At 41.3% G+C, this 13,533-nt stretch overlaps 1 protein-coding gene across 14 annotated transcripts in view; it reads left to right on the top strand.

Annotated features, from left to right (window-relative positions):
• Positions 1–13,533, top strand: part of magi2a (membrane associated guanylate kinase, WW and PDZ domain containing 2a) — a 356,011-nt gene that overhangs the window by 317,326 nt on the left and 25,152 nt on the right. For all 14 annotated transcript variants that reach the window (XR_013548786.1, XM_078419740.1, XM_078419739.1 and 11 more), the window contains 3 exons: positions 4,397–4,585; positions 4,713–4,860; positions 9,156–9,354. Coding sequence is in view for 13 of the 14 variants with exons in the window: in XM_078419740.1 (XP_078275866.1) it covers positions 4,397–4,585; positions 4,713–4,860; positions 9,156–9,354 (536 nt within the window). In the remaining variant the exon portion in view is untranslated. The remainder of the gene's footprint in view (positions 1–4,396; positions 4,586–4,712; positions 4,861–9,155; positions 9,355–13,533) is intronic.

Raw genomic sequence — 13,533 nt, 5'->3', positions numbered from 1 at the left:
TGTGCTTTTACAGCTGGAATGCTGGCAATTCTCTGTCCTTGATTAGTTCACTTCCAGTCTTGACTATCAGTGAAGTGGGGTCTTGGACTTTAGGGTTGTAGATGGTCTTTATAGCTTTGAAAATCCAGACTGCTACGGATGTAAGCAAGTTGTTGAAGTTGTAATTATTTTTCCATCTGGTATTGCAGTGTTCCAGGAGGATCAATTTGTCTCTCTCTAGGATATGGACCAGCAGTTTTCAAGATTGAAATAGAAATTCTCTTTGGCCTCTTGTATAGCTTCTGGGGATGCATCCTATGTGCTATAGCTTGTTGGTTCCTTGTTAGAGTGAGCTGGAGGATTATAAGGCAATCATTTATCCCACAAGTTCTGTCACTGGGATGCAAGGGGAGCTCATGTTTGATGGCAAAGCCCACTCCATATGTTCCTCTTTTGGGGTGAGAAGAATATTTAAATATTCTTGTGGTAGATCTTTAGAACCTACTGGATACAAGACTCAGAGAGATTTTGCAGGAAGATGTTGAGATGCATGGCCAGGATGTTTTTGATAGCTGAAGCGAATTTGTGGAGCCTTGTGGTCTGCAGAACATAAACAGAGGCCACAGTGTTTGTCATAAGAACAAATGATGGCAATATGGCAGGATTTAATCCAATATATGAGCCACATGGGCTCAGCGGTGAGTTTGAATAGATGTCAGAAGAACTTATATTAATGAAAGGGCAAAATAGAAATGAAGGTGTTTATGAATAAATCGGTTTTAAGGAATGTAGAGAATGGAAGAATACATTTGGCAATTAGCAAAAGGGGGAAGGAGGCAGTAATAAAGAAGAGGAATGGATGGCAAACAGGGAAGATGGATGTTAGAATGAATGGACAAATGTTGGGAAGCAAAGCGTGAGGTGAGTAACTGAGCGTGAGTAACTGAGAGGGATTGAGATGTAACTGGGTCAGACGTGGGCTTGAAGAAATGTGTCTGCATCAATTCAAAGAAATGGAAAAAGTACTATCGTGAACTAGGGAGTGAAAAAAATACTAGATAAATTAGATTTCAAAGGGAGAAATGCCTTGGCTTGGGGAATGAATGTAATCTCATTCAACTGATCGTAAGCAACAGAATGAAAGCCAATTGTGTGGTGAATGACTGCTGAATTAGCTGTTAGATAACGATTGAACTGGTTGACCAGATGGAAATCACATTGTGATTTAATTTTTTCCTTTTACTAAGATGAATTGTCTTTTTATGTAACTAAATAATGCAAGATGTTAACCAGAATGCATTATATTAGATGCAACATTTTAATATGTTGTGTAAGAGATGCCTTTTAATTATAGAATCTCACAGTTGCATTGCACAATAGATTTGCTGGCTTCATTCGATTTCTTCTTCAAACATCCATGCATTTTATTTCTTTTGCTTTTTAGTTAGTAAAGGATTTCTTGGTTATTTGTTGTTCGATCTGCAAAGCCCATGTGCCTTTGTATGTCAGCTTTTTGCAGCTGTGTTAATATTTCTAAAGTTGTTAACATATTTGCTTGTTTGCATGCCTGATGGTATGCGGAAAGATCCTGATTCTTGATCCTTTGCTGTTTGGAATAACTGAAGGGTGCAAAATGGAGTTTTACGTGATGTCATTGAGTTGGACAAAATGTATTTCTGTGGGTGTGTGTGCGCAGATGTCTTTCAGTCCTTTTTTGTCTTTTTAGAGTTTAATTTATAGATACAGCGAGCAAACAGGCCTGTCGGCTCATCGAGTCACACCGACCAGTGATCCCTGCATGTTAACGCTATCTTACGCTGGGACAATTTTAACATTTACACCAATTTTTACATTTACTAACCTAGAAAAAACTGTACGTCTTTGGAGCGTAGGAGGAAACCGAAGCTCTTGGAGAAAACCCACGCAGGTCATAGGGAGAACGTACAAACTCCGTACAGCAAGCTCCCGTAGCCAGGATCAAACCCAGTAGCTGGTGCTGTAAGACAGCAACTCTACCCTGTGCCGACCCCAATTTTTTTATTAAAAAGAAATTTAATGGACATTATTTTATTTTTATCAAGTCCTGGATGATCTTGGTCATATACAAATGTCAAAGGCTTCCATAAATATTCAGTAACAGTGACAGCTTTGACAGCTGGTGAGGTCCTGCCCCCAGGCCTCATTTCAGTCCAGTGAGAAATCTACACGTTTGAACGCGCTCTTCTGACTCAGCGATGCATATTGAAAGCTGACCAGGGGCCTGGAATTCGCCAGCAGTCACAGTTGTTCTGTCAGTGCATTGGGCTACTTGTGCTTGGAGAAGCCCTGTACTGTACATCCCTGGGCCATACAGGCATATATTGGGAGACCGTGTGATGCACTGCACTGCCTTAAGCCTCTGTTCCACTTCGGCGATTTATTAGGCGACTAGGCTGTCGCCACACAGTCGTGAGTAGACTCCAAAGAGTCGTAGCGTTTTACTGGTCGCCGCTGGATTTTGAAAATGTTGAAAAATTTTCGGCAACTGTTATTTTGACGCCAATGAGCGTAGCTTGACGTCTCCTGACGTAGGCGCTGTCGTAGGTTGTCACCAGGTGACGTAGGTTGTCGCCAGGTAACGTAGGTTGTCACAGGTTCTGACTTCAGCGAATTCCAAGTGTGGACTTGATCTGATCATCCATCAGTGTAATGTGTCCATAAATGATATTAGGTTTTGTACGTTTTTGTACTTGTATTCTGTTTAAATTTTGAATTTTAAAGTTTGAAGTTTGAGATTTATTGAAGTTTATTACAATATTTTTGTATGCACTGTTGTATGTTCTTATCAACCTTTAAAAAAATTTTGTTTGAATATCAATAAAGGAAATTCTTGACATTTTGACGGAAAATTGATGTATGAAGTTATTGTATTTCAGAGTAGTTTCTCATGGCATCACTTTAAATAGTCATAATGTAAAATGATTTGAAACCCTACCGTATACCCCCTTTTATAGGGAAAGTGGGTGAAACGTAAATTGTCTTCAGTTGTCTTCAGTCTTCAGGGTCGTAGCTTGTCGTAGCTTTCGCAGGTGGACGTAGGTTGACTTCGGTTGTCATGGGTTGACGCCTCTGTGGTGATAGCTTGTCGTAGGTGTCGTCGTAGGTTGTCATAGGTGCGGTCGTAGGTGGACTCTCTGCTTGTGACGATTGGGCCGGTTGTCAGTAGCTTGACGTTGACTAGGTGGTAGGTTGTTGTAGCTTGTCGTAGACATTGTCGTAGGGGGGGTCCAGTCGTCGGTTTTTCGGCGACCTGCTATGACTATGACAGTCGCCTTAAAAAACGCCTAACTGGGACAAGGCCTTTAGGCCCAACTTGGGTGTAGTGGGAGAGGTCCTGCATTCCTTTACATTGTCCTGGGTTATGCAGGTGTGGGGGAGACCTGCATTGCCTTAGGCCAAGCTGGTGAATTGGGAGCCAACCTACTAACAGAAGACCTCAGTCTGAAGAAGGGTCTCGACCCGAAACGTCACCCATTCCTTCTCTCCTGAGATGCTGCCTGACCCGCTGAGCTACTCCAGCATTTTGTATCTACCTACTAACAGAAGACCAAGACTAACACCATGCTGGAGGAATGGTATGGTAAAGACTTCAGATGACCAGCATTTCTGCAGCAGATTTGCCCCATTTGTTAGTCTATTAAGCCCAATACAAACTGTATACCCCAGAACTAGCTATTATGAATCTGTAATCTGTATTGAAACCCCAGAAACCATCAAAGTGCCCTGAAGAAAGCAGATCCAACACCAACCCCAGACACCCATAGTCAAGCGCAGCTAGTTGGCCTGTAGCTTTCAGCCTTTGAATTATGTACCTGTGTTTTGGAAGACTTGAGATGTTGGCCCATGAAAACTGGGCTCTCTATACACTATAGACATAGCAAGGTTCATCTTCAATCGTTTGAAGTGTAAAGGATTTTGACAAAAACAAGCTTACCCATACCAAATGGATCAAACTACTTTGACTCTATTGATGACTCTGCCTTCAGCCGCCAAGAGCTTAAGCTTGGTAACTCTCTCCCATAATCTCTCTGTCTCTACTTCTCTTTCCATCTTTGGGGCGCTTCTGAAAACATAACATTTTGATCCTAATGTTGCTCAGTATAACATTTCATCTCATAATGCCCCCAGTGGAGTTACTTATGACATTGGTGCAGATTAAAGATATTAAAAAGTTGTTATTGGTGCACTATCCTAGAGGGTGATTGCTTATATGAAAGGCACACGCAGTATTCCTTGACCATAGATTCAGTACTCTTGCTCACCATTTTTGCATATTTTGTAACTGAAGCATCGTTTTTATATTTCACTAATATTTGTCCATTATTTTCTTTTGCATTTCCCTTGCACCTTTCTGCTGCTAAATAAAAACTCCAAATAGTGGCAGTGCCCCACAAAATTGGACGTATCATTGAGGGTAGCCCCGCGGATCGCTGTGCAAAGCTGAAGGTGGGCGACCGCATCCTGGCAGTGAATGGACAATCCATCATTAACATGCCTCATGCAGAAATAGTGAAGCTGATCAAAGATGCAGGTCTGAGTGTCACGCTACACATTGTTCCTCACGAAGGTATGTCAATGTCATGACAAGGAACTTTACAATGTACATTTTGGGAAGCAAAATGAGCAAAAAACCCTGATATATTTGTCTTGTGCAACCATCTGAAACCTTCTTTGATTGTTTGTAACTGTCACAGACATGAGCAGTCCTGCTTCTGCACAGGGCTCGGAAAAACAAAGTCCAATGGCACAGCAACACAGTCCAATGGCACAACAGAGCCCAACAGCACAGCAAAGCCCGTTAGCACAACCACCTCCTCTTCAATCACAAGGACATAATGGCAGGTATGGAGAACTGTCCCTTTTAATTTAATGAGTGATTATCTGTCAGAGATACTTTTTTTTCATTCTCCTAGTGACAGCTAAGAACAGCGTGTTGTCAACCTGAAACATGAACAGCAACAAGAGGGTGCTTTGTAATAAAGTAGATAAAAAATTTTAACCTCCACAGTAAAATTTAGCAGACTTACAAGGCTTACGAATCTTCCAGTTTCCTCACGTATTTAACCCTTTAAATACAGAATGAACTTTCATTTTCTTAATATTAATGCCTTGGCTTACAGATGACCTTTGCTAAGGCATTAGAGATCAAATTTTCAAAGGTGTTATGAGTTTACAAAAAGGCTAAGGTTTAAAAAGTAAAGGGATAAATATGCTTGCAAGTTTTCTCTCTTCCACTGGGAGACTGTCTCAGCAATAAAAAGGGGATTATAATTAACAAACTTGGTCTTATATTTAGTTAATGAACATCTCTGTTATTGGAAATTAAGGATTAAGAACAAGACTAGGCCATCTGGTCTTTGAAGCCTACTTTGTCATTCAACAGGATTACAGCTGATCTGTCTTCTCATTCTTCTGCATTCTGCAGCATGCAAGCCAGGTCTAGTCAATCACTTCCCATGCGGCAAAGCGACCATTCCAGGAATCAGGCTGGTGCTTTTTCACCACAATTGCAGTGTCCATTGTTAGAAAAGGAGACCAAAACTGTACACAATACTTTGTGACATTTCACCAAGACCTATATAATTTAATTAATACATCTTGATCCTGTGCTCAAATCCTTTTATGATGAATGCTAACATACAATTTGCCTTCCTACCTGCTTGGTGAAAATGCATGTTAGCTTTAGGTCGCAGTCTACAAAAGTGGATAACCTCATTCTATCTGCCATGTACTTATACAGCATGCCTTCAATCCCCCTGAAGCTTCTTTATATCCTGTATCCACCCCATGTACTATCCCATCTGATCTTATGCCATCAGTAAAGTTGGAAATATTGATTCTTTCAGCCAAAAGGTTAATGGTAGACTATGAGTTGATGGGGTGCAAACACTGAGTACCACGCTACTCAGGGCCTGCCACTGTGAGGAAAGTAGACACAAAATGCTGCAGGAACTCAGCGGGACAAGCAGCATCTCTGAAGAGAAGGAATGGGTGACGTTTCGGGTCGAGACCCTTCTTCAGACTGATGTCAGGGGAGTGGGTGTACAGAGATAGAATGTAGTTGATCTGTTTATTCCCACTCTTTACTATCTGTCTGTTACCCAGTTCTCAATCCGTGCCCTGATGTTACTGCCATTTCATGTGCTTCAAACATTTTGACCAATCAACTGTGTGGAACTTTATGGAAAGCCTTCTGAAAAATTGGAGAAAATATTTCCCCCTAATTATAGAATCCAGTAATTTTCCTGCTCTGGATATCAGGGGTAACACGTAAGTCATTTCCTCCTTTCATGAATAGGGTTGTCACATTTTCAAACCTCAAAATCTGTAGGGACCATGCCAAAATCTACAGAATTTGGTTAACCATAGCAAGAGGGATACTGTATTAAAATTCTGGGATGTATATCATCTAGCCATAGTCATATAGCACAGAAACAAGCTCTTCAGCCCAACTTTCTCATGCTGACAAATATGCCATCATTTACATTAATCCCACCTGCCCATGTTGGGCCCATATCCCTCTGAACCTTTCCTATTCATGGACCTGTCCAAATGTCTTTTAAATGTTGTTATAGTCTCTGCCTCAACTACCTCCTCTGGCAGCTTGTTGCATACACCCACCAGCCTCAGGTTCCTATTAAATCTTTCCCCTCTCATCTTAAACCTGGGTCCTCTGGTTCTTGATTCCCCTATTCTGGGTAAAAGACTGCATTTACGTTATCTGTTCTCCTCATGACTTTATAGCAACTTTTAGCTTCACCAACTTCTCTAGCAGTGCATTTTCACATTAATTTCTTCCCAAACTCTCACCCGAGTGATGACCAAATATTTTTGCAGGGTTGTTGTGTCTGTTCCATGAAGACAAACACATGAAGCTTTTGTTAATGTTTTCTAACATTTCCTTAATTTCCCATTCTAAATTTTCCAGTCTCTGCATGGGACCCAGATGTGCCCTCATTACTCTTTTTAATTTTACATACCCACAGAAACTTTTGCAGTCCACTGTCATGTTTCTCACCTGTTACTCTCAATTTCCAGCTCTTCATCGATTTCATGGTCCTCCTCTTGTTGAGTTCTGAAATCTTCACACTCTCTGCTATTTCTGGCAACCTTTTAAGCCTCTTTGATTTAATACTATCTTAATTTATCCTGTCAGGCACAGATGAACCACTTTTCTTATAGGTTTAGGTGCCTTCAAGTTTTTTTAAAATGTTATATTTTTTAGAAGATACCCATTATCTGAATATTGTCATATTTTCAAAATGTTCCAATATCTCCCAATCAACCATAGCTAATTTGTCTCTCACACTTGGTGCTTCTTTCAGATTTAATAATCTAGTATTTTGATGGGCTTAAGACATTTTTAAAGCTCAGTGTAAAATCCTACTATCATTAATGATCAATCTTCTCTAAAGATTCCATTATCCAAAATAGCCTATTTTTTTGGTTCCTCACTATATAACAGGTATATAACAGGTATAACAGAGCTTTATTTGTCGTTCGGTACCGAAGTACCGAACGAAACTACATAGCAGTCATAGAAAAAAAAAAGAACACAAGACACATAACCCCAACACAAACGTCCATCACAGTGACTCCAAACACCCCCTCACTGTGATGGAGGCAACAAAACTTCCACTCTCTTCCCCACGCCCACGGACAGACAGCTCGTCCCCGACCGACCCGCACAGTCCCCGCACCGGGCGCTGAAACGTCCCGCGGCCGAACCGGGCGATGAAAGGCCCGCGACCAAGCCTTGCGCAGCTAAGTCCCGTGGTCGAGCCGCACCGGGCGATGTCAAGTCCGCAGCCGAGCCGCACCAGCGATGAAAAGCCCCGCAGCCGAGCCGCACCGGGCGATGTCAAGTCCGCAGCCGAGTTGCACCGGGCGGTGTTAAGCCCCGCAGCCGAGCTGCACCGGGCGATGTTAAGCCCCGCAGCCGAGCTGCACCGGGCGATGTTAAGCCCCGCAGCCGAGCTGCACCGGGCACTGTTAAGTCCAGCGGCCAAGCCGCACCGGGATGTAAAGTCCAGCGGCCAAGCCGCACCGGGATGTAAAGTCCAGCGGCCAAGCCGCACCGGGTGATGTAAAGTCCAGCGGCCGAGCCGCAGCGGGCGATGTTAGGCCCCGCAGCCGAGCCGCACCCCGCGCCGTGAGGAAGAGAAAAGTTCCCCCCACCCACCCACACCACCACCCCACCCACACCACCACCCCCTCCCACACATACACAACCAAAAAATATATATAAAAACCATCCCAACACCGACACACAACAAAAAAAGGGAAAAAAAAGACGGACAGACTGCTAGTCAGCCGCTGCCGTTAGGCGCCGCCACGTGATGTCACTAACTATACTGTATGCATTCCATGAATTTGTCCTCTACCTTCCTGCTGCTAATATGATTTGTCTGGTCTATTTGCAGATTAAAGTCCCCCATTACTCTATGAAAAAGTCCCTCATGAATACTCTAAAACCCTCTTCGCCTGTTCACCCATTACCTGCCACGCTTTGTCCTGCCTCTCCCCTTTTCCAACTTTCTTCTCCCCCATACAATCAGTCAGAAGAAGTGGTCTCGACCCAAAATATCACCTTTGCATGTTCTGCAGTGATGCTGCGTGACCTGCTGAGTTACTCCAGCACTTTGTGTCCTTTTGTGTATTAACCAACATCTGCAGTTCTTTGTTTCTACTGAATGACCTTCATTTTGACTGGAAAAGTGTTTAATCAGGACTGCTACCATACTGCCATCTGGTGGAAATTGTATGTATGATATCCAAGTCTCACGAACAGAATTATAAGAAGTTATTAACTGTAAAGTTAAACATTTATCTAACCTTTAGTAATATATAAAAGAATTTCAAAAGAAAAAAATCCATATCTAAACTTACAATTTTACGTGTACATAATATATTTTTGGAAGAAATGGCACCTAACAATGTACTGTAGCACCTATTAAATTGCCTTGTAATTCCAAATGCATGTCATGCCTATAGACCTGTGTTAATCACGCTGTAATTCATTATGCTTTTTAATTATGTTTTATTTCCCGACTTAAAAATATTAATGTAACTATTTGAATTTCATTTTCTATTAAGAGTCTCTTGAAATTCTGATATGAAGAGTATTTGTAATCTAGTTACAGGTCAGAAGTGAAAGCAAGACAGGATGTCAAACCAGATATTAGACAACCACCATTTTCAGACTATAGACAACCTCCAACATCGGATTATCGACAGCCACCATCTCTGGATTACAGACAGCCACCATTATTAGACTACAGGCAGCAGCCTCCTGACAATAGACAGTTTGCAGTGTCTGAATACAGACAACCACAGGTATGAGATTTCAAATATCCCAATCTGGTGACCATAATTTTCCATGTTATTATCTTAATGATGTTCATGAACACCTTTGGTATATGTGGACACCATAGTACAGCACAATGGATGATTGATAAATGGCGAGAAGGACCTGTTTCCATGCAGAATCTCTCAATTGTTGTAAGAAATTAATATAATGCTGTTGTCGATTATGTATTTTGATCACATGGGCTGAAGTATAATTCAAAATGTATAGAATCATGGCATACAACAGAAGATGAAATCAGGAGAGCACCAACCAAATGCAGTCATTTTCTGAAAATAACCTTTGTGTTGCAACATTGGTTAAATAACTCATTTCAGAAAATTATACAATACAATATATCTTTATTGTCATTGTACAGGGGTACAACGAGATTGGGAATGCGCCTTCCATATGATGCAATAAATTAATTAGCTAATCAGTATAAATTTAGACAACCCAGTGAAACAAAATTAGAAACAGTTTTAAAACAGAATAAAGTTCAAGTAGGTCTGTGCCAGTTGGCTGTGCGATGTGACCATCCGGCTCAACAGGACCGGTTCACAGCAGCTATGGCCCTGGGGATGAAGCTGTTCCTGAGTCTGGAGGTGCGGGCGTAGTAGGCCTTGTAGCGTCTGCCCGATGGTAGAATTTCGAACAGACTATTGCAGGGGTGTGAGGAATCTTTGTGAATGCTGGTGGCTTTTCTGAGGCGTCATGTGTTGTAGATGCCCTCCAAGGCTGGTAGCTGTGTTCCAATAGTCTTCTGAGCTCTAATGACTACCCGCTGAAGAGCTCTCCTCTCTGCCTCCGTGCAGCTGAGATACCACACAGGGTGTGCGTTAGGATGCTCTCTATGGTGCAGCGGTAGAAGGTCGTCAGCAGCTGTTGGTGCAGACCAGACTTTTTCAGTGTTCTCAGGTAGAACAGTCGTTGCTGCTCCTTCTTGACCAGTGCAGCGGTGTTAGTGGACCAATTGAGATCCTCCGAAATGTGAGTGTATTCTCATACACATCAGCAAAATTATATCTGCAGAACAAATTAATAAATGTATTTTAAAATTACATGGAATCCTTAGCTTTGCAATTGAGAATTTGATAAAAAATGTCATAAAAACACTGACCATTTATAAATTAATAACTATAAATTACAGTGACTATTGTGTAAAATTCTCTGTGTTCAATACAATCATCCAGAAATTCATGCTCAGTAGGTCAAATACTAAGAAGGCTGGGGTTGTGTCTCAAGTTCTGGTAGCAGCATAAAGTCATTGAAATGAAATTGAGCACTTTTTTTGCAACTGACTTCAATGAGTAAATTAATTAAGGTTTTAATAAACAACTACTGCAAAGCTTTCATTTTGCACAACTGTTTAAAGTTAAAATCATTTCTCCTGTATTTGCTTGAAGACTGAAGAAAAATAGGTTTGTGAAATGTAAACCTAAAATGCAGCAGGTGTATCAATTGTAGAAATAAAAATATGGATTAACTTAGCTTTTGCCCATCTCGTTTTAAAGTTATGAGGCAAATCTAGTCAGTACATTATCCCATATTAACTCATTTCAGATGCTGACATTCCCTTTTTGCAAGAATTCCTATTTTCATTTCACATTTGCAGATTTGTAATTTTTCTACATTTCACACATTTATTTGATCCTTGCACTCAACAATCCCCTAATGTCAGCAAACAATCCTAGAGATGTAAAATGAACTGATGGATTTAGGGGATTGTACAAAATATTATCTTGATTCATATTAAAAAAAACGTGGTCCACTTATAAACTTATAATTGTCTTTAAATTAATAATTTCCTGAGCTACTGGAATCACATTGGTAAATTGATCATGCGGGAATAGATCAGGGAATTGGATCTATTCTTTCCCTTCAAGTGGCAAGTCTTTAACAGAGAGGGTAGCAGTTTTGAAAACTAAGATGACCCAAACCAAAGATCAAACACAATGATTTGAATTTTGTGAAGTGATGATATTGTAATCATCTGCTTTTGCTATTACCATATCACCCTACTCACCATTCTCGATGGATCACGTTTTCTTACATTTTAAAAGGAATTAACTTCATAAACTTTAATAAATGTGCTTCGCCCCCCCCCCCCCCCCCGCCACCCCCCGGGAGGACCAGCGCCCATCCCGCGTGCCCCGTGCCTGACCCTCCCGTGGTGCAGCACGGCGGCAGAGGGTCAAAGAAGATGGCTGTCGCTGTCGAGCTGCCACTGCAGAAGAGGTTTGCACCCAATGGGTCCATGGCTCGCTATGGCCGCCCGGGGCCAGGGTGAGTGGCTCCCTCTCCCCTTTTCTCTCCCCCCTCACCCGCCTGCAGCCCCGGGGGAGACTCCCTGACCGCAATGGGTCCAAGGGCCGTCAGTTGGGGGAGGGTTGCCGGAGAGGTTTGGACCCAATGGGTTCACGCTGCACTATTTATATACAAAAACTCTTGTTTATTTGTTCTTGAACTGCAGCCAAAACAGTACACAATAGCGCAACAATTTTAGGCCCACCTTACTCACTGTCATCCCTTTGGTGCTAATGGAAGAAGTTTAATTGAAATCGGTGTTATATTTTTTAAGTTATTCACATTTTTAAGTTTAAATCTATCTCCTAAGGAAGGAGGGGGGAGGGAGGGAGGATATAAGGGGGGTTGTGGGGGATGGAGTGGGGGGAGGGGGGATGGGGAAGAGAGCGGAGAGGAGGGAGGGGGAGGGGAGGTGGGAGGGAAAGGGGGAGGAGGGTGCTGCACCAATGCAGGAGAGGTTTGGGCCCAACAAGTCCACTTGGTCTAGTTGCTCCATAAAATCTCAGGACTTTGGGATATCGACCTGTGCTTTTATAAATGTGGAAATTGGAAAAATGGCCTTGGTAATTCAACAAGGCAGCAGGCTGCATTCTACACCTTGTGGAGTTTGACAAAGGGATGAAAATTGGGCTAATTGTCCCTCACATCAGTTACAAATTCACCAATGAGAGTGATTACAAGAACATTTTGTAAAGAATTTAATACAGCTTTAGCTAGATGATTAATTTTATGATACTATGTTAATCTTTACAAGAATTTTTTGAGATTTTTAATAGCCTATTAATTTGTTTCTTTACCATCTTTAAAAGTCTTTGAAAGTGCTTGCAAGTGGCTTACAGCCTTTTAAAACATTTTAGATTTTTTTTAACATTTTAACATTTTGAGAGTTCTTTAAACTTTTAAGCATGTTTCTGAAATATTCAAAAATGGTCTGATTTAAAAGATAAAATGCATTTCATATTCTGACCAAGTTGGCAATGTGACCAAGATGATCATTAAATAATTCATCATTTTGTGCACTGCTTCACAAGGTGCACTTTGTGATAGCATTGCTCTGAAGAACCCTGTGGAGAATGCCTCTTCAAGTTCTCCCTCAGAGGATTATTAAAAGTAAAGACTTTTTAAAAAATAGATGTTTAAATAAATAATTACTAACCACTGACCACAAAATCGGTTCCCGTTGACTATTTAATATTGTGTTTAACCTATAAAGTGAGACCAGAAGTTGTTTCACTAAAAAATGACCTCTTCTGCATAATTCTGAATCATAAGAGCTACTTACATTAAACCAGTAATTAGTGAAATGGAGAGAAATTGTGGACACACGTCTGTGTACCAATAGTTCAGGCACAATGAAGATGAGCTGTAGCATGTCTTGAATCATGTCAGTTTTGCCAGAGGTCTTGCCTAGATCTGCCAGAATATTGTTGAAATGAGGCCAAATAAAAGAACGCGCACAGGATAGAAAACAAATAAAAGATTGCAATAAAAACAGAGAATTATTAGTAGGATTTATAAAATCAGTGATAATATCACTACCACAAACCATAATCAAATGCTCTTCAATATACTAGAAGTATCAATATCAATATTGTTATTATTAAATCAAAACATCACAGAACTAGCTGCTAAAAATGTCAGTGAAGAGTGGGACCTCATCCCTTTCCTACCCATGTCATTTTTGTCAACATGCACAACAACTTCTGGCTTCACACCCTCTCCCTTCAGTATGTCGTGCATACTCCTGTACCCTGGCACCAGGGAGGCAACACACTGTCCTGGAGTCATGTTTGCTGCTTCCTTCAGAACATTGTATAGAAATGTAAATTGCAAAATAATGGAAACATAATCCGTGTATAGTC

Source organism: Rhinoraja longicauda, chromosome 23 (genome assembly GCF_053455715.1).
Source record: "Rhinoraja longicauda isolate Sanriku21f chromosome 23, sRhiLon1.1, whole genome shotgun sequence".
Classification (NCBI taxonomy): Eukaryota; Metazoa; Chordata; class Chondrichthyes; order Rajiformes; family Arhynchobatidae; genus Rhinoraja; species Rhinoraja longicauda.
This window is presented reverse-complemented; position numbering and strand designations above follow the sequence as displayed.